This window comes from Oreochromis niloticus, linkage group LG3 (genome assembly GCF_001858045.2).
Source record: "Oreochromis niloticus isolate F11D_XX linkage group LG3, O_niloticus_UMD_NMBU, whole genome shotgun sequence".
NCBI lineage: Eukaryota > Metazoa > Chordata > Actinopteri > Cichliformes > Cichlidae > Oreochromis > Oreochromis niloticus.
The window spans coordinates 54,056,664-54,075,754 of NC_031967.2; the positions used below are offsets into that span (position 1 = coordinate 54,056,664).

General features: G+C 43.4%; 1 protein-coding gene across 3 annotated transcripts; it reads right to left on the reverse strand.

The window, feature by feature from the left end:
* Positions 1–1,562: 1,562 nt before the first annotated feature.
* Positions 1,563–16,970, reverse strand: LOC106097579 (uncharacterized). Of its 3 annotated transcripts, none has more exons than XM_025903486.1 (6): positions 16,513–16,970; positions 10,258–10,367; positions 8,796–9,313; positions 8,165–8,302; positions 7,710–8,026; positions 1,563–2,198 (listed from the first exon to the last, which is right to left on the reverse strand). In XM_025903486.1, the coding sequence occupies exons 3-6, from the start codon at positions 8,990–8,992 to the stop codon at positions 1,843–1,845; spliced, it is 1,008 nt and encodes a 335-aa protein (XP_025759271.1). In that variant the 5' UTR covers positions 8,993–9,313; positions 10,258–10,367; positions 16,513–16,970; the 3' UTR covers positions 1,563–1,842. The 3 variants fall into 3 exon arrangements, with proteins under 3 accessions (XP_025759271.1, XP_025759269.1, XP_019212539.2); XM_025903484.1 differs by lacking the exon at positions 16,513–16,970 and adding an exon at positions 11,621–12,061; XM_019356994.2 differs by lacking the exons at positions 10,258–10,367; positions 16,513–16,970 and having other exon boundaries at positions 8,796–10,235.
* Between the last annotated feature and the right edge of the window lie 2,121 nt (positions 16,971–19,091).

A 19,091-nucleotide genomic window follows, 5' to 3' on the forward strand; every position in this document is an offset into this window, starting at 1 on the left:
TACACACATGAGGTGATCAGGAGAAGTGCAGACACATGAGGACACAGCTGACTCCAATGAAACATAATGACAACACAGGGGAGAGTAACACTCGACACACTAACATGAGACACGGACCTTCAAAGTAAAACAGGAAATATGACAGGCACAGACTAGACACTAAAGTAAACCTAAGAACAAAACTCTTAACCAGAATAACAATGAAACTTAGGAGTATAATATTCTAAACAGGACAACGAAAGAATCAGAAAAAACACCAAAATACAAGAAACTGAAAATGCCTGATCAAAATGACCAGAACTGTGACACCACGATATGGTTACTGGTTAACGACTTCACCCATCGAAACACCGCGATGGCTGTAATGATGACACTTGATAATGAAAGTCAAAACCAGTGGATGACATCATGGTCATGGCTTCCTCTATCTTCCTCTCTTTATGACCCTTCCACCTGCTTTTTAAACAAACATTTTCCCCTGAGTTCAAATGATTTATTAATAAAGTTTGGAAATGGATCATCATGTATTTTGTATGTGATCAGTGGAGTATTAAAGAAAACAGTAATCTTAAGCATCTAATACAGGTGGTTTTTGTGGTGACCACTCATTAAAAGCTGTTAAAAACAAAAGTCATAGAGGAAAGTACTTTCAGATTTGACCACAGAACTGGGTCACCCATTAATTGCAGACAGCTGTTGAAAGGAAACCCCCATAAAGTTACATGTAGGAGGTGCAAACCACTAATAAAATCAACACCCGCAGGTTAACATGAACGAAACTGATCACGTCACAGAGAGTCCCTGTGCTCTTGGTCTGTGGAAGGGCTTTCCACAGACCAAGGGAATCTCTCTCTCTCTCTCTCTCTCTCTCTACATATATATATATATATATATATATATATATATATACATATACACATATATATATTATATAAACCAGGTGAATTAAAATGCTTGAACATATCACATGGTTAAGTGTCAATATTTACATGAGGGATTAAAAATATGAATGAAAAATGAATGTGTTGTGCTGGAAAAACAGCTGATTGAATTTATTGCATAGATACTAATTTTCATAATTAATGTGCAGGCTGGACTCAAACACAGGGCTCAGGAAGGCCAGTTTAAGTTATTTTACTTACAGTGAACTAATCATCTTGAGTTTATCAGTTAGTGAAGATCTGAGCTCAAACGCTAACAGGAGAGGGTCAGATAGCTCCTCCACAGATTCTATTTCAGATTACTGCCTCTCAGGGAAAACAAAACAGGACTTCTGCACAGAGGAGAAAACAAGGAAGCTACAGGCAACGTTTCACAGATGTGAGGTGACAACTTAAAAATCATGTGTGTTTAAAAATATTACTAAACATTTAAATACATCATCCAGCAGCTGGGACTTATTTGACCAGAGGTGGAAAGAGTACTCAAAATTTGTACTCAAGTACAAGTACTGTTACACTGGTTAAATTGTACTCAATTACAAGTAAAAGTACTGGTGTAAAAAAAAAAATACTTGAGTAAAAGTACAAAGTACTCTTCTCAAAAACTACTCAGAGTATTAATTACTTTTTAACAGACTGATGTTTTATTCTGTCGTCAATAGCAGGCATTCAACTCGATTCACCAGTATAAATATTTATGTTCAAAGCACATTTTTCAGATGAACAAGGTATAGAAAGGTAACTTGTTTTGTACATAAATGTAGATATAAAAGAAGGAATTTTGTTTGTTAAAACAATGACAAAAATGTTTCTGAACATGCGTAGAACCGTTTAAACTTTTCCCCATACACTGAACAACAGGCAGGTAAGTGTCTTAAACTCTTAGCATTTCTGTCACACTTTACTTTCTGAACCTTTTGTTCAGTTTCAGCAAGAGCTGGTTTTCTAAATTAACAGAGGCTATCCGACTTCGTTTGGCTGTGAAGAGTAAACCAGCACAGCTAAAAAGTCGTTCACACGCAGCAGAAGCAGGTAGAGTTGTGTTCAGTTTAAGAGAGAGGTTTTTGATGGCTGAGAAGGAGTGCAGCAGCTCCATGGTGTCTGTGGCACAAGCAAGATAACCATCAAGCTCAGCTGCACTTTGCAGCCTTCTGGAGATTGGTCTGGAGAAGAATTCATCTTCATCAGATGACTCTCTTTGCTGATCCTCACTCTCATGCTCCGTCGTTTCAAGATGTTGTTTAATGTATGCCAAGGCTGTAATTGCAAGTAGATAACACGATTTTGTTATTTACAGGGTTCATACGCCTTTTTCAGGGTCAAATTCAAGCACTTTTTAAGCACTTTCAAGGTCTCTTTTCAAGCTTTTCCAGCACACATATACAAATACACATATAAATGTGTGTACTGTCTCAGTGGCTGATAGTGCCCCACAGGTCTCAGTGTGAGCGTGAAGACATTTACAATGTTTAAGTAGTTTAATGCGTAGGTGCTGACGATAAACACATTTTGAATGAAAGCCGGGGAACTTTGGTAGCACAGAAACACGTGGCTATTCTTTGTGACCATATGGATCGGTCCCTCATATTACCATTATTTCACCCAAAGGCACCAAGTTAATACTTAAAAAAGCTGCAGCAATACACACAAATATAAACAGTACTTGGTGACAACTTTGCTTTTAGCCTTTAACCCTCTGGTGTCCAGGGTATAATTGGCCGTTTTTGACTACTTTTGATTTGGCCTCTATATTTCACCTTTAAAAACTGTTTATCTAAATTAGAACAACAATTAAGAGATTTAGAAAAAAAACAACATACAGATATGAGTGCCAACTTGGCTGAAAGCATTAAAGATGTAAGAAAACAACTAAGCGATCTGTCTATGGAGGAAATAGAAAAGAAACTGAGATTCACAAAACAAACATTTTATGAGTTTGGTTCCAAAGGAACCAAAATACTGGCTAAACGATTAAAATCAATACAAATAAGTAATGCAGTTAATAAGATTAGAGATCCAAATACTAAGGAACTACTATATGAACCAACACAGATAAAAAATGCCTTTCAAAAATACTATAAAACATTGTATAATCAACCCGACCAGAAAAATGGACAAGAAATTGAAGAGTACTTGGCTCAGTTAGACCTTCCTTCTATTGGGATAACTCAAAATGAATTTTTAACTAAACCAATCACTAAGGAAGAACTGGATAGGGCAATAAGGAGATTGAAATCTAACAAAAGTCCAGGGAGTGATGGGTATCCCAATGAGTGGTATAAGACTTTTAAAGAGGACTTGGCTCTTATTTTGATAGATTCTTTTAACTGGACACTAAAACACGCTAAAAGTCCACCCTCTTGGAAAGAGGCCATTATATCAGTCTTACCAAAAGAAGGTAAAAACAAGGAAAACTGTGAGTCTTATCGCCCAATCTCCATCTTAAATGTGGATTATAAATTATTTACATCCATAATCACAAGACGCTTAGAGCTGTTTCTCCCAGATTTGGTGGATGAAGACCAGACAGGATTCATTAAGGGGCGACAGACACAAGATAATATACGACGCACATTGCATATAATTAACGAAGTTAACAAAGAGAAAATCCCAACAGCTTTAGTGAGCTTAGATGCTGAAAAGGCCTTTGATAGAGTTTCTTGGACGTTTCTTTTTGCTGTTTTGAAAAGAATGGGCTTTAACAGTATCTTCATCGAGTATATACAATCCTTGTACCACAGGCCATTGGCTAGAGTTAAAATAAATGGGGACCTGACAGACAGTTTTGAGCTCTTCAGAGGAACCAGGCAGGGTTGCTGCCTGAGTCCAGCCCTTTTTGCTCTGTATATCGAGCCTTTGGCCCAGTATATACGGCAAAGTGCAGACCTAAAAGGGGTTTCAGTTTCTAAAGTTGAACAACGAATAGGTCTCTTCGCTGATGATATAATTATATACCTACAGGATCCTGATACGACCTCGATTGATTAAAGCAATAAAATATTTTGGCAAAAATTCAGGGTATAAACTAAATATCTTAAAGACTCAAGTACTCTGTCTGAATTATTTCCCCAAAGATTCAATTCAAAACGAATATAAATTAAAATGGGATTCAAATAAGATCAAATATTTAGGTGTCTATCTAACTAGTGAAATAAGTACACTATACGAGGCAAATTATGTAAAGATTAGTAATACAATTCAAAAAGATTTGATTAAATGGGCTCCCCTTGTCATGGACCTTAGTTCAAGAATAGAGGCAATAAAAATGAATGTGCTTCCTCGACTACTGTATCTATTCACTTCATTGCCATATACCAGATGCACAATTTGTTAGATGGGATAAATTAGTTAGTAGATTTATTTGGAAAGGGGCAAAGCCAAGAATAAGATTTAAAATACTCCAATTAAGAAAAGAAAAAGGAGGACTTGCCCTCCCGAATTTCAAGGAATATTTCTATGCAGCCCAGCTGAGATACATTGTTTACTGGTGTTCCCCGGATTATATCTCAAAATGGAAGCATATGGAGATAAATTATTGCTCATCATGTTATCCACAAGCAAGATTGGGAGAGGAAACTATACAGTCTATGAACACAAATTTTATTACTGAATTCACTATTAAACTCTGGTGGATTATAGTGAAGAAATATAGAATTATAGAAGACTGTAAATTGTTGATTTGGCCTGCATTTTCTCGAAAATTCCAAAGTGGACAATGGGACAGTACATTTTTAAGATGGGTCAATAAAGGGATTACAGCAATGTGCACATTAATAGACGGGAAAACATTCAAATCCTTCGAGAATCTACAGAGACAATTTGGACTGGATAAATCAGATTTATTTAGGTACTTTCAATTAAGACATTTTTACAATACAGAAATTAGTAAGAAGCTCTTGAGAGAAGGAAGCCAGATAATAGAAATAATAACAGGTGCATATAAAAATCCTCCATCAAGAATTTTATCGAAATTATATAATGGTCTGCAAAATTTGAATAGGAATGAAACATTATATATCAAACAAAAGTGGGAATCTGAATTACATCTTGAATTGTCAGAGGATGACTGGCGATCCGTATGTCTCACACAGCATAATTCCACCAGCTCTAGACGATGGAGAGAATATGGCTGGAAAAATGTGATTAGGTTCTTTATTACTCCTTATATTAAAAGCAAGCAGCTGAAAACATCCCAACGATGCTGGAGATTATGTGGAGACTGGGACGCCAATCATTCTCATGTGTTTTGAAAGTGTAAACATATCAAACCTTACTGGGAAAGCATTGCAGTAACAATGAAGAGAGTGCTGGGGTATGAAGTGCCGTGTGAGGCACGAGTAATGTATTTTGGAATATGGGGAAATGTAAGAAAGGAGGACCATTATTTGTTTAAAATTATGTTGTTGTCAAGCAAAAAGGTAATAACAAAAAACTGGCTGAAAAGTGACCCTTTAAAATTGGAAGAATGGACTGATGCAATCGAGGAAATATATATAATGGAGAAAATGACCTACACTCTGAGACTGAAATCTGACAAACATCGAAAACAGTGGGCAAAATGGATAACCTACAAGACTCATTCAGTTCCATAAGGCAGGGACCTTTCCTCATTTTTTGTTTTGTTTTGTTTTATGTTTGTTTGTTTGTTTGTTTGTTTTCTCTTCCTTTTCATATTTTTGTCTGCGTGAACTATAAATTTGGAAAAGTACAAAATAAAAAGTTTAAAAAAAAAAACTGTTTATCTTGCCAATCTGTTATTTACTCATTTTGACATAATGTGTCAGCACAATTTATCTAAATTCAGACAAAATTTAAAATACGAGTAGAAAGTGATATTTTTGACTGTAAAAACCACAAGCATGTTTAACGAATCATTTTCATAACTTGAAATGCAAATAGAAATTGTACATTTTTAAAAAATATCCACAAGTTTTGCAAACAACAAAGTTATATGGTATGGTAAATCCTGCAGGTCTGACAGTAGGTGTGTCACTCCTGTTTTCCATGTGGGGACAGCGTTTACACTGCAATCTGCCTTTGGTGGCTTTTTTGCAGGAACTGTGACATTCACTTGTAGAACTGACACACAAAACAAAACAACGACTACACTACACACTAACTACACAAGACAACACACTAACTTGAGACTCCAAACACAGTAAACGTCACAAATCTCTCACGTATCAAAACTCTCTCTCTCTTTCGCTAATTCGCTCTCTCTCGCCGGTCACTCTAAAACTTCCCTCTCTTCCCAAACAACCAAATGCCACATGTTGCCATATCATTTTTTGATTGGTCGACATGGTACATTTTTCCACCAGTAGGGAAGGAGTGTTTTTTCCTTTTCTTTTTTCACTCACAAGCAAAGCGTGTTTGCTAGCGCTCTCACTAGAAAACACCGTTTTTACCGTTTCTTCCAGGAGTAAACGCCACTATTGTATTCCGAAAAAAACCCAAACAACACAAATTAAAAACTGGTATTTAGGTTGAAGTCCGCACGTTCGACCCAAGTTGAAATGGAGACTCTGGGTCCGTCGACCCCAGAGGGTTAATCAGAAAGCCTTAAGTTGGCTAGTTATGTATCAGGCTAATGTTTGAAGTCAAAGGAGTTTGCAAAGAAAAGCGTCTGGACTTCTTTAAGTTGCTTGAAGACGTTTCACCTCTCATCCGAGAAGCTTCTTCAGTTCTAAGGTCAAATGGCCGAGAGTCCCAGATTTAAACCCAGTGGGAGTATCCCCCCAAGGAGGGACAAAGGACCCCCTGGTGATCCTCTAATCACATGCGCCAAGGTGTGAAAGCGGGTGTGGGACCTAATCAGCCAGGGTTTCGGATTTCGGGTTTCGGATTTCGGGTTCTCGGCCATTTGACCTTAGAACTGAAGAAGCTTCTCGGATGAGAGGTGAAACGTCTTCAAGCAACTTAAAGAAGTCCAGATGCTTTTCTTTGCAAACTCCTTTGACTACGATGACCTGGATGACTGAGAACCTTCACAGACCTAATGTTTAAAGCTTTCACTTGAGCAAATTAACTCATATTACTGCTAAGTAATGTTAGCTAAGTTCACAGCATATTCCATAATAGCGCTGCCATACTGCATCACACTCAGTGCATTTCAATCATTTCTCCAGCGAGTTTGATAGCTAGCAAAATAATAATCATAGTTTTAAAAAAATAGCATATGTAATGTACACGTACTGGAAAATTATTTACTAGCACTCACCTATCATGCGACTAGAGAGCGCAAACTCCGCCATTGTTGTTTTCCATCAAACACTCATTAAAACAGCAACCTACAGGTATGTTAGCACACTCATCACCGACTGGCAGAGGGAGGGGCGGGGTCACAAGTTGAAATAGACACAGGGCAGCCCAGGCGGGGAAATTTTGCTTTTACATTTTGCGACTCATTTTATTTCTCTATCTGATAAGAAAACTATTCAGTCAGATAGTTATTTGTGGTGAATGAAATACAGTTACACTTTCAAGCACTTTTAAGCACCACATCTAAAATTCAAGCACTTTTCAAACCTTGAAAAGACAACATTAAAATTCAAGCATTTTCAAGGATTTCAAGCACCCGTACGGACCCTGTATTTAAATTTCAGTGATTATTCCTGAACACAAATTTAAAATCGGCAAATTCTACAAAAGGATTGTTTAGTATTCAGGACAGACCATCAATAACTTACAACGTATTAGGGGAAATACTCACTTAAGCATGTGTTCAAATGTAAAAATACACAAAAATGGGATCACATGAATCCTTACCAGCCTCTATTACATCTGCTCTGTCAGTCCAGGAAGTCTTGAACTTGGGTAAGAGGACTGCAGCTGCAGCCAACTCTGGATCCTCTATCATCAGTCCAAAACGCTTTTGAAGGCCATCTTGCAGGACTCTGATGAGTGGGACACACGTCTTGCTTGATGTCTCCAGCCTGCTAAGTTTGGACAGTAGTTGTTGGATTACTGGCAGGAGCCATCCCATAAAGGAAGTGGACTCAGACTGAAGGATGTTTGAAGTTTTCACCAGTGGCTTCATGGTGGTACAGTACTCCCTAAGGAAGGCAACTTCTGCAGGACTCAACCTGTAAGACACAACAACAAAACCCACCATGACTATAATAGGGATCTTCTGATTTAATATTAAGAGTCTGCTCACGTTTTTAACCATCCATTAAGGAAAATTCCCAAAATTTGCAACCATATTGGTAGGTTTTACTCACATTTTCACCTTGAACTCCTCACAAATGCTCCTGATGGCATCTTCCCCCTTCTCATCAATGATGTGTATTATCCTTTCAATGGCAAGGTAGGTTGAATTCCACCGTGTTGCATTGGGACGAATGATCTGTAGCTCACACTTGTTGTTAGAGTGAATTGTTAAATGTTTGTCATTTTTATGCTTACCATCCATTTCTACATTGTTTAACTGTAGGATGAAAAGAATTCCACTGTCCCCCTCCCCAGATTCTCGAGGTTCTGGGTGGGGGGCTGTAGTCTTTTATTACAGGCAACATCCTTGTGAAGGTCTTTTTGATGTAAGCTTCCTGCCCAGCAGGAGGTCACACACACACACACACACACACACACACACACACACACACACACACACACATGTATACAGTGCTTTGTCTTTGTAACCAAGGGGGTTTATGAGGGGAGGTACTATTGTTTTGTGTGAACTGTCTCTCAATAAAAGGCAGCGAGAGGAGGCCATCGTCGGGGTCATTCGTGATGAGCTAAGATACCAACGAGGCCTCCCTTGCGCAAGTAATCAATCGAACGCTGTTGCCTTGTTTTTCTTTCATGGGAATAAGTCCTGGATACAGCGGGGTCTGAGTTTAGACACAACACTTGTCCTCTACCACTTCATTAGCCAAATGAGACCGGCCAGTTTTGTTCCAAATGGCCTGGCATTTTGCAAAGGTTGCACGGGAGAGCCTCTTGTAGGTGTCATTCATGCTGTAACTTTTCTGATGAGCTGACCAACAATCAGTAGTGGTAGCAACAAATTTGACTTTATCCAATGCTGCAACCAAAGTCATCTTCATGTGATCAGGAGCTTCACAGATTCTGGCACGGACAGTGGGTCTGGAGATGACTTTGGCTTGAGGTTGTAATGTGGTAACCAATTCTTTGAAGGATGGCTATTCTACCACTGCAAATGGCTGTAGACCCTCACATATGAAATTGATGACAAGCTTGTCAACAGTTGCTTGTGGAACATGTTTGTTTGCAGCTCTCAACATCAGGTCTGGTAACTTGGCTTGTGTATTTGCTGAGAGCTTGTTTGGTGTGGCTGTGGTCTTTCGCTGACGAGATGTTGATGCCACAGTGATATTGTACTGCTCAATCTTCGATGGATGTTTCCTCTGTAGAGATAAATATTATCATACGTCAGGTTCATACATTACTTCATAACATCACTGTGATTAACACTAAAGGAAAATACATTTTTAAAACATCATTCAACTAGACTTGAGCTAATTTTTGATTGTTTAGCATAGTATAAAAGAGTGGTGAATTTGGTCAAATTTTGCAGATATATTGCTGTATTTATTCACAAGTGTAAACCAATTTTGAACGATCATTGCAAAAAACATGTATTTCTGTATACATTCTAAGTTCTGTAATCTGTATACTATCTGTAAAAAGAGTATCGACCAATGTATCAGTATCTAAATATTTAACTCCTTTTTATCAGTATCACCCTAAAGTTTTCAGTATCAGTCAGGTCCTAAAAATACTAAGAGAGCAAAATATGTGTATATAGCAAATCTAATTTAAGAAAAGGGATCACATACACAAAAATGCTGCCCATACAGCTAACAAATAAAAACAATCCACATTATGTTCTTTAAAAAAATATATCATGTTGGGAAACATATAACCCTACTGATTACGAGCCATGTCACCATGATAGACCTATATCAGGCCAATGATACTGATCAACTGATCCATCAATCGGGCTCTGGTACATGTCAGCTGAGAGCTGGAAGATTAATTTGAGATGCAGCTCAGCACTGTGTGCCAGTTTTTTGTTTTTTTTAATATAGGCCAGCTGATTGTAGGCCTGTGAGTTTTAAATGACTACAAATTTAATTTATTGCAAGGACGGTGGTTGTCCAAATAATAAGCTAAAACATTCCTACGAATTGTAGCTCAGTTATGCATGCACACACACACACACTTTAGCTAGCTCCGTCTTATTTTAATATCAGGCTAACCAATGGCAGTGACAATATCTTAGCCAAACTAATAACCTTAACACACATGAAAAATAAGAAAGCAATATTGTACACGTAAAACCTCTTACCTCAATGTGTTTTTTTAGATTAGACGCCGAAGTCTTGTAAGCTGAAATGACTGTAGAGGTCAAACAAAGTTTGCACTGCATCTGGACGCTGACTCCTTTTCTTACGGTGGCTGGGAAGTGCAAGTTGCAACAGATTAAAAAACCACAACAAATTAAAAACCCGCAACAAATTTAAAAAACCCGCAACAAATTACAAAAACCCACAACAAATTAAAAAATCCCACAACAAATTAAAAATCCTTGATGGAAAGGGATTGTCTGAAATACCAGAAGTGACACAACGATTAGCCTAATAGGGCTTTTGGAGCGTGATGTTACGAGAGGGGGCGTGGCCAGGATTTTTGGTTGAGGCGCCATGTTTCTGGGCCAAACAAAGCGCTAGCGAAAGAGGAGCGAAAGTACACGGATAACACCAGCTATGGTTCGTACTTGCTGTGCGGTTGGTTGTAAAGTTAGATCGCACGACCGGCAAGGGAATAAGGTTGAAAATGGTTTATCTTTTCATTCTTTCCCCACGTGGAAGCAACATGAGGCAGCTCATGTATCGGATGTCATGTGTCACTCTCTGGTTTTATGTTTCAAATTCGTTTAAGACATCCAGAGTACTCTGATGACATTGACAAGGACATCTCCAGTTTACATGGGAAACTATTATTTCATGTTTTTGAGATTATTTATTTACATCACTTTTCAGAAAACGTACATACAGGTCTTATTCAAAACTGCATATCTGTTTTTTTTAATGCATGTTGAAAGGGCAAAAATATTCCTCAGATACTGTTAACATTATTAAATTTGAAGGCTATTATACAGTGGTATTAATTTAAACTGAACACAAAAGGATTTTGATCAAAGTTAATGTCTCCACTTGTTTAAAAAAAAGAATTCTGTCATTTATTTGCTTTTATTATTTATTTATATGCCCTCCACGGACCATCTCTGCACTGCATGGGTGATTAGTGGCTCCGTGCACACTAAGGGCTGCACACAGGGACAAGGCGCACTAGGTTACGATCAGATCTTCCCTGGGCAGGGAGAGGTGATGAACTGTATGCCACTTTTTCATTGGCATACATTAAGTACAATGTTTTATTGCCTACGGTGGGGCAGGTCACATACTGGGTGAAGGTGGGCAGTGTGGAGTCCAGCGAGACATGATTAAAGTCCCCTGATATTAGAAGAAGAGCTCTCAGAGATTGCGTTTGCAGTCTGCGGACCACAGAGAGTCACAGGCTGCCTCCACGGATGCTAACGGCTAATGTCTCAATGTCTGTGTTGCAGAGTTGTTCTTTCACAGCAATGTGCCCAGGGATACCACAACTGTCTTTAACAAACACTGCCAGCCCCCCTCCTTTCCTCTCACCGCTGTCTCTCGTCTTGTCCGCCCGCAGCAGCTGGAAGCCGGGCAGCCTACTCACAGAGGGAGTACCGGGCAGTGTCGGGGTACTGCCACTGTGACCGGGTTAGCGTCATTAGCTCCTCGATCATATCAGGGAGCGATCTCACATTTACAGTGATTACAGGAAGGAGAGATGGTGTGTAAGGTGTCCTTCTCGGGAGACATCACCCATGTCTCTTCCCTCACTGGGGACGTAGGGTCTGTCTGCCGGTAGCGCAGCTGCAGGGTGCAGCGCTAACAGCTGATCCCTAACGTAAACAAAAGAGCCATGCGCCGAGTGTCCAAATACGGGTGAAAAAAGTGGAGACAAAAGAAGAGAAAAGTCAACATAACTAGCACGAAGTGGTAACGCATGATGGCAGAATCTGATTGCTAAGACATAAATTAAAGGTTAAGAGAAGTAAAGAGGAAAATAAGAAAGCTAGCTCTGCTCATTACCTGTTAGCTGCCATAACAGGTACCACAGTTAAGGTTTCAGAAAAAGTATTCTGTCGTTTGTTTGCTTGATCATGCCTTAAACACATCAAAATGCATAGTGGGATTGTGGTGGACCACTAGAGGGCTCCACTCACACCCAGTGTTAAGGAAGTGTGTTCCTGTGTTGTGTGGCGCGATGTGTGCAGTTGGTGTTGGAGAAGAATAAAGAAGGAGTAAGAACTGAGAGCTCTGTGTCGTTGATGCTTACCTCCACATTGGTGACCCCTGACTCGAGCATGCAACGGGCCGCAGATAACGCTGACTCCGCTATGGATGCATCAGCGGCCACCGGACCTCCGCCTCCTGTTGCAGCTACGTTCGCTGTGGCGCTGAAACTGCCGGACTTTTGGCTCCATGACCCCCGTCATGGTTCGTTCACGTGGAGGCTCAGTTCGCCCTTCGCGGCATCTCGGCTGACGACACAAAGTATCACCATGTGGTGGCCTTGCTCGACCCGCTGGCCACCCGTCGCGCGATGACGCTCCTCCGGGACCCACCCGCCCAAGGGAAATACGCCGCCCTTAAAGAGCTGCTTCTTCGGCGTTATGCCCTCTCCGACGCTGAACGAGCCGAACAGCTCCTCAACCTGTCAGGCTTGGGTGGCGGTACCGCGCTCGAGCTCATGGAGAACATGCTATCGTTGCTCGGGCCGGATGACGGGGGATTCCTCTTCGTCCACCTCTTCCTCCGCCAACTACCGGCCGCAGTGAGAGCTGTCCTCGCAAACTCCCCGCTTCTGCCTGCGAAGGATTATCGCTCCCTGGCTGAAGAAGCGGATCGCATTCTCCTGGCTAGCCGCACTTTCGACGTTCACGCCCTGGCTACGGACTCGCCGGCGGCGCCTTCCACGCCTCCACCTGCCTCCCCTGGAGCATCCGCCCCCTTGCTGACGGCGGGGATTGCTACACGCCGGCACCGCCGAAAGAGCATCTGTTTCTACCATCAGCGTTTTGGCGACAGAGCGCGTCGCTGCCTGCCGCCTTGCGCTTTCACGGCCCAGGGAAACGGACCCGCCAGCGCGCCGTAGCAGCCGCGACCGCTGGCAATACAGAAAGGCTGCTCTTCATAGAGGACTCGCGCTCCGGGAGACGTTTTCTCGTGGACTCCGGCTCACAGAAGAGCCTCTTTCCCCCTACCGCTGCCGACGGACTAGCAGCGAACTGTGGACCGCAGCTCATGGCAGCTAATGGCTCTCCCATCAAAACGTTTGGGGAAAGGTTGGTGACTGTTTGTTTTCATGGCCGGGATTTCCAATGGAACTTTGTTGTTGCCGCTAGCTCTGTACCTATTTTAGGTGCTGATTTTCTGTGTGCTCATGGACTGCTTGTCGATGTTGCTAACAGACGTTTAATTGATGCTCTCTCGTTTTCTTCGCTACCCTGTTTTACTCGGGCTGCCGAGCCCCTGTTTCGGGCTAATGTAGTGACCTCCGGGGATGCTTTTCAGCGTTTGCTTTTAGAGTTTCCATCGCTGTCTGTCCCTAATTTCTCTAGCACGGTAACGAAGCATGGGGTTGAGCATTATATTCCCACGGTTGCGCCCCCGGTGTTCGCGCGCGCGCGCCGCCTCGACCCCGCGAAACTGTCCGTCGCTCGGGAAGAGTTTGCAGCCATGGAGCGCCTTAGCATTGTACAGCGTTCGAACAGTGCATGGGCCTCTCCGCTTCACATGGTGCCCAAATCGGACGGTCGGTGGCGGCCATGCGGAGATTTCCGCCGTTTGAATAATGCCACAGAGAATGACCGTTACCCCATCCCCCACATTCAGGATTTTTCTGCCAATCTCGCTGGAACGTCGATTTTTTCTAAAATTGACTTGGTGCGGGGGTATCACCAAGTTCCCGTGCGCGCCGAAGACGTTCCTAAAACCGCTGTCATTACCCCCTTCGGCTTGTTCGAGTTTTTGCGCATGCCGTTTGGCCTGAAAGGTGCCGCCCAGACCTTTCAGCGGCTGATGGACTCTGTTTTGCGTGGGCTGCCGTTCGTTTTTGTTTATCTGGACGATATATTGGTGGCCAGCTGCTCAGCGAGCCAGCACGAGTCCCATCTGCGCCAGGTTTTCCAGCGTTTGGCAGCGCACAGCCTGATCATCAACCCTTCCAAGTGCCAGTTTGGGTTGCCTGTTCTGGATTTCCTCGGGCACCGCATTTCCGCTGAAGGTGTGGTTCCGTTGCCCGACAGAGTCCGGGCCGTTTCAGCTTTTCCGCGTCCTACATCGGTTAAAGCGTTGCAGGAGTTCTTGGGGATGATAAATTTTTACAACCGCTTTCTCCCCAGAGCTGCCCACCTGCTACAGCCACTCTATGCTGCCTTAAAAGGTAAAACAGCCAAAGATCCTGTTGACTGGCTGCCGGAACGCATCCAGGCGTTTTCCGCAGCCAAGTCTGCACTGGCTGACGCCGCCCTGCTGGCCCACCCGCTTCCGTCGGCGGAGATCGCGCTGACCACCGACGCGTCCGACGTGGCAGTGGGTGGGGTGTTGGAACAGCGGGTTTCAGGTCTCTGGCAACCGCTAGCCTTTTTCAGTCGTACGCTCAGGGATGCTGAACTCAAGTACAGTGTTTTTGACAGGGAGTTGCTGGCCCTGCACCTCGCAACACGACATTTTCGTTTTTTCCTCGAGGGTCGCAAATTTACGGCATACGTTGACCACAAACCTTTGACGTTTGCGATGTCCAAGGTCTCTGACCCATGGAGCGCACGCCAGCAGCGCCAGTTGGCGGCCATTTCAGAGTTTACCACAGACATTCAGCATGTGGCTGGTAAGTCCAATCATGTCGCTGACTGTCTCTCACGTGTGTTGGTTTCTCCGGTGTATGTCGGCGTCGACTACGCTGCCATGGCCGCTGAACAACGTGCTGACCCGGACGTCCTTGCCCTTCAGTCAACGAAAACGGGCCTCATGCTGGAGGACACCCCGGTGTGGGACGGCGGTCCGCCCCTTCTTTGCGACGTTTCCACCGGCCGCCCCGCCCAGTGGTTCCCCTTTCGTGGCGTCGGCGTGTTTTTGACTCGGTGCATGCCCTCTCTCATCCCGGCGTCCGGGCCTCGATTAAGCTGGTCAGCGCCAGGTTTGTTTGGCCGGGCCTTCGCAAAACGGTGAAGGAATGGGCGGCGGCTTGTATCCCATGCCAACGCTCAAAAATCCACCGGCACACGCAGGCACCCCTCGAACCTTTCCGTGTCCCCGGTAGGCGTTTCGATCACGTTCATGTGGATCTGGTTGGTCCCTTGCCGCAGTCACAGGGTTTCACGCACCTTTTGACTGTGGTGGACCGCACCACCAGGTGGCCGGAGGCGGTACCCCTGGCGTCCTCGACAGCGGTGACGGTGGCCAGAGCATTTTTGTCAACGTGGGTTTCACGTTTCGGTCCCCCTGCTGACATTACCTCGGACAGGGGCCCCCAGTTTGTTTCTGAGCTTTGGTCTGCTATGGCTGACGGCCTGGGGTCAAGGTCCACCGCACCACGGCGTACCACCCGCAAGCTAACGGGATGTGCGAACGGTTTCACCGGTCACTTAAGGCCGCGCTCCGGGCTTCCTTAACAGGTGGCGACTGGGTCGACCGTCTTCCGTGGGTTTTGCTGGGATTGCGTAGCGCTGTTAAAGAAGACCTCGGGGTTTCCCCGGCTGAACTGGTCCTCGGCCAGCCCCTCCGGTCCCCGGGGAATTCTTACCTGAGAGCCCTCCCCCATGTTTCGATACCTCTTTGTTGCCTTTTCGCCCCCCAAGAGACTCATTTCCTGTTCCTGGTCCTGTGCACCACTGCCTGCCTGACACTTTTGTTCCCAGTTTGTTGGACTCTGCTCGTTTCGTTTTCGTCAGGCACGATGCCCATAGGACTCCGCTGCGTCCACCATATGACGGGCCATACAGGGTTCTTAAACCAGGCAACAAACATTTCATTTTGGACTTTGGCGGTCGGCAGGAGGTTGTCTCTGTTGACAGACTTAAGCCTGCACATGTTATGCAAGAGGATCAGGTGGTCCCGGCCCAGGCCCCTCGCCGCGGCCGCCCACCTGCCACCGGGCTGATGGATTCTGTTTTTCCCCCAGGAGCGACCCACAATCAACGGAGTCTGAGTCGTCTGCAGCTTTTTCTGACCGCCAGTGCCAGCCTCGCTCCCGGGCTGGGTTGCCCTCTGTCAGTTTCCCACCCCCCCCAGTTCAGCCGTTCCGGCCGTTTGCTTAAGCCCCGGGTCCTGGACTAGTTCTGCTGGGTGTTCAGGGGGGGCATGTGTGGTGGACCACTAGAGGGCTCCACTCACACCCAGTGTTAAGGAAGTGTGTTCCTGTGTTGTGTGGCGCGATGTGTGCAGTTGGTGTTGGAGAAGAATAAAGAAGGAGTGAGAACTGAGAGCTCTGTGTCGTTGATGCTTACCTCCACAGGATTATAATACAAGTCAATACTGTGACAAGCACTGGTACTGAATAGGCAATCGCTTAGCAGCAAGGTGAATCGGTGATGCATTAGTGTGGTCTGCACTTCCTCTTCTTTGATTGGGTGAAATGAGTTGAAAGTAATTGGATAAGGGGACCATGGGGAGTGCCCTGCATAATTTCAATAAAACGCCGTTTTAAACGCCGTTACAGCTGGCGTTTCCGTCTGTCTTTGAACGCCGCTTTTTACGTCACTTGGATGGTGCGTTCAGGGCGCCATGTGAGACTCGGAAAAAATGGCATTTGTCGGAACAGAACGCCGTTTTTTTCGGCGTTTTGAATGATTAAACGGCGTTTTTTTACGCCATTTCTTAACCAAACGGGTTAGAAAAGTGGCGATTTTTGGCACTATTGGCTTGCCATACTAATGGCTTGCCATAAGCGTTAGCCATGTTAGCACGTTACCTTCAACTGCGAAAACAGGCACTCAGTCAGATTTTGGGCTCTCTGTTTCGCTGCAGGGTCCCTTCATTCTTCACATATCCGTGTCGAGCCGAGTGTAAATCCTGAGGCTGAACGGCCTTTGTACAAGCACGCACGCTTCTTAGCAGGGCGAAGCTATGAGCTAGAAAAATCCAGGCAGACAGCCTGTATCTGTCCAACCAATCAGAGAGCTCCTTACATCCCACGGTGTGGCTAATTTGAATAGCCGCAAGGAAGTTGTTAATCGAAGAGCTAATCCAGCAACTAATACAGAAATTAATCCCTGAGCGAACAGGAAAGGGAAATGGATTTTGAAATGCAGTTTATTAAAGTGCAAATGGAAAAAGGATTTTGAAATGCAGTTTAATAAATTGGAATTCAAAAATAAATTTACAAATGCAGAATTTATTCTGCAATTCATTATTTAAGCACAGAATTTTTTATTTCGATGCGCATGGCTCTTGTGGTCCTCCATACTCATATGCATCAGAGGGAATTCCACCACACGTCACTAGCCCCCACAGCAAGCGGCCGTGCATTCACTAAAGCAAAATAAAATAAACCTATAAATCAAGCAACATAAAACACAAAACAACTCAGTAAATGATATACAGAGAAACAGCAACAAACACACACACACACACACACACACACACACACACACACACACACACTTCTAAGGACCTCGACATCTCTCTCACATTGCGTTTTTTAAACATGTTTCCATTTGTCACTCCAGTCTTTACTCTGAAATACAGGAAGAGAAATCATGGCTGAAACAATTTCTCATGAAACCAGGGGTGTGGTCCAACAGTCAGGAACCTTCCTCACCAAAACTAACTGAGAGAAGTGACCCAGAAGTGTCTGTGTAGCAGCCACAATGAATCAAGATCATGAGCTTTATTAACTGATCAAAGTCTATTCTTCCATCTTCTGTATTATTCAGTTTGCATTGGTAATGCCCATTATTGTAATGCTTTTTTAAGATGAGCAAAACTTTATTTTACTTTGGGTTAGCTGGGATAAGTGATGGATGGAGGGAATTTTACTTCAGTCACAGAAATCCTAAACAGGAAGGAGGAGCAGAGTTAGAGTGGATCACTATCCAGCAGGGAAACAAGATTTATTTCAATTTCTTGGCCATGAGTGAGATTTACTAAGTGGGCAAATTAGGGTGATGACACCGTTCCAGAGTGATCTACTAATAGTGCACCAATTTACATTCAGAGATGCATGCAGCCAGTTCATTTCAGCATTAACCGGCTTTCTACCAACAGCAGGACAAAAACAGCAGATTCAATCATGGAGACACAATGTTTTAATTAGTTTAGCAGATTCAGTAAGTGCAGGTCTTCAGTTTACATTTCTTTGTGAAAACAGCACAGCAAAGGAGACTCTGTGACGTTTTGGTATAAGGGACATATCTTCTGACCAACCTGCTGGGACTGTGTGAGGTCCTGAGGCTAAGAGTAAGGATTTATCCACAGGAGAGCTGCGTTCTTACAAACCATCCCACTGTGTAAACCTGACATCTGTGGAACAGCTGAGCTGTATGATGTGTACAAGGACACAAAACATTATTTACCATCAGATCCTGAACCCTCCATGTGTTAATCAAGAAACTGCTGCTGTGCTACATCCATAACTAATGAATAAATTAGGAGCTAAAGCTAAAAGGACAGTTTATTTGTACCAGCTTCATGTGAACACATTCAAGAACATCACAGATGAAAGAAACATTAAAAACTTGCACACTACATAAAGCAAGAAAAATAGTTTTTCTTTCAGGTGGTTTCAGAAAAAACAAAAACATCAAACACCTCCAAGACTCTCTTTGAAAGAGCTAAAAACCTTTATTTTCATGGTCCAATCATGAGTGAACTCCCCGATGAAGCCTTGTGTGCTAAAACATGTCAGAGTTTTAAAGGTTAAACATGAGTTTCCAAAACGTTTTGCTGGAGAACAATGAACTATTTGACTGAGTTTCAATTATTTACAGACGAGCAAAACCAGGACAGAGAAAAAAGGACAAAACTGACTCAGTAAAAGGACAGAAAATAAGATCCCATGTGCATCTGTATTATGTAGAAGTTCAGC

Excerpts from the sequence above, each read along its gene's own strand:
- LOC106097579 (XM_025903486.1), bottom strand. The coding sequence starts at position 8,992 with ATGAAGATGACTTTGGTTGCAGCATTGGATAAAGTCAAATTTGTTGCT. Across the intron at positions 8,303-8,795 it reads AATGAAGTGGTAGAGGACAA|GTGTGAGCTACAGATCATTC; the intron begins GTGTTGTGTCTA and ends CTCTAACAACAA. Across the intron at positions 8,027-8,164 it reads GAGGAGTTCAAGGTGAAAAT|GTTGAGTCCTGCAGAAGTTG; the intron begins GTGAGTAAAACC and ends TGTGTCTTACAG.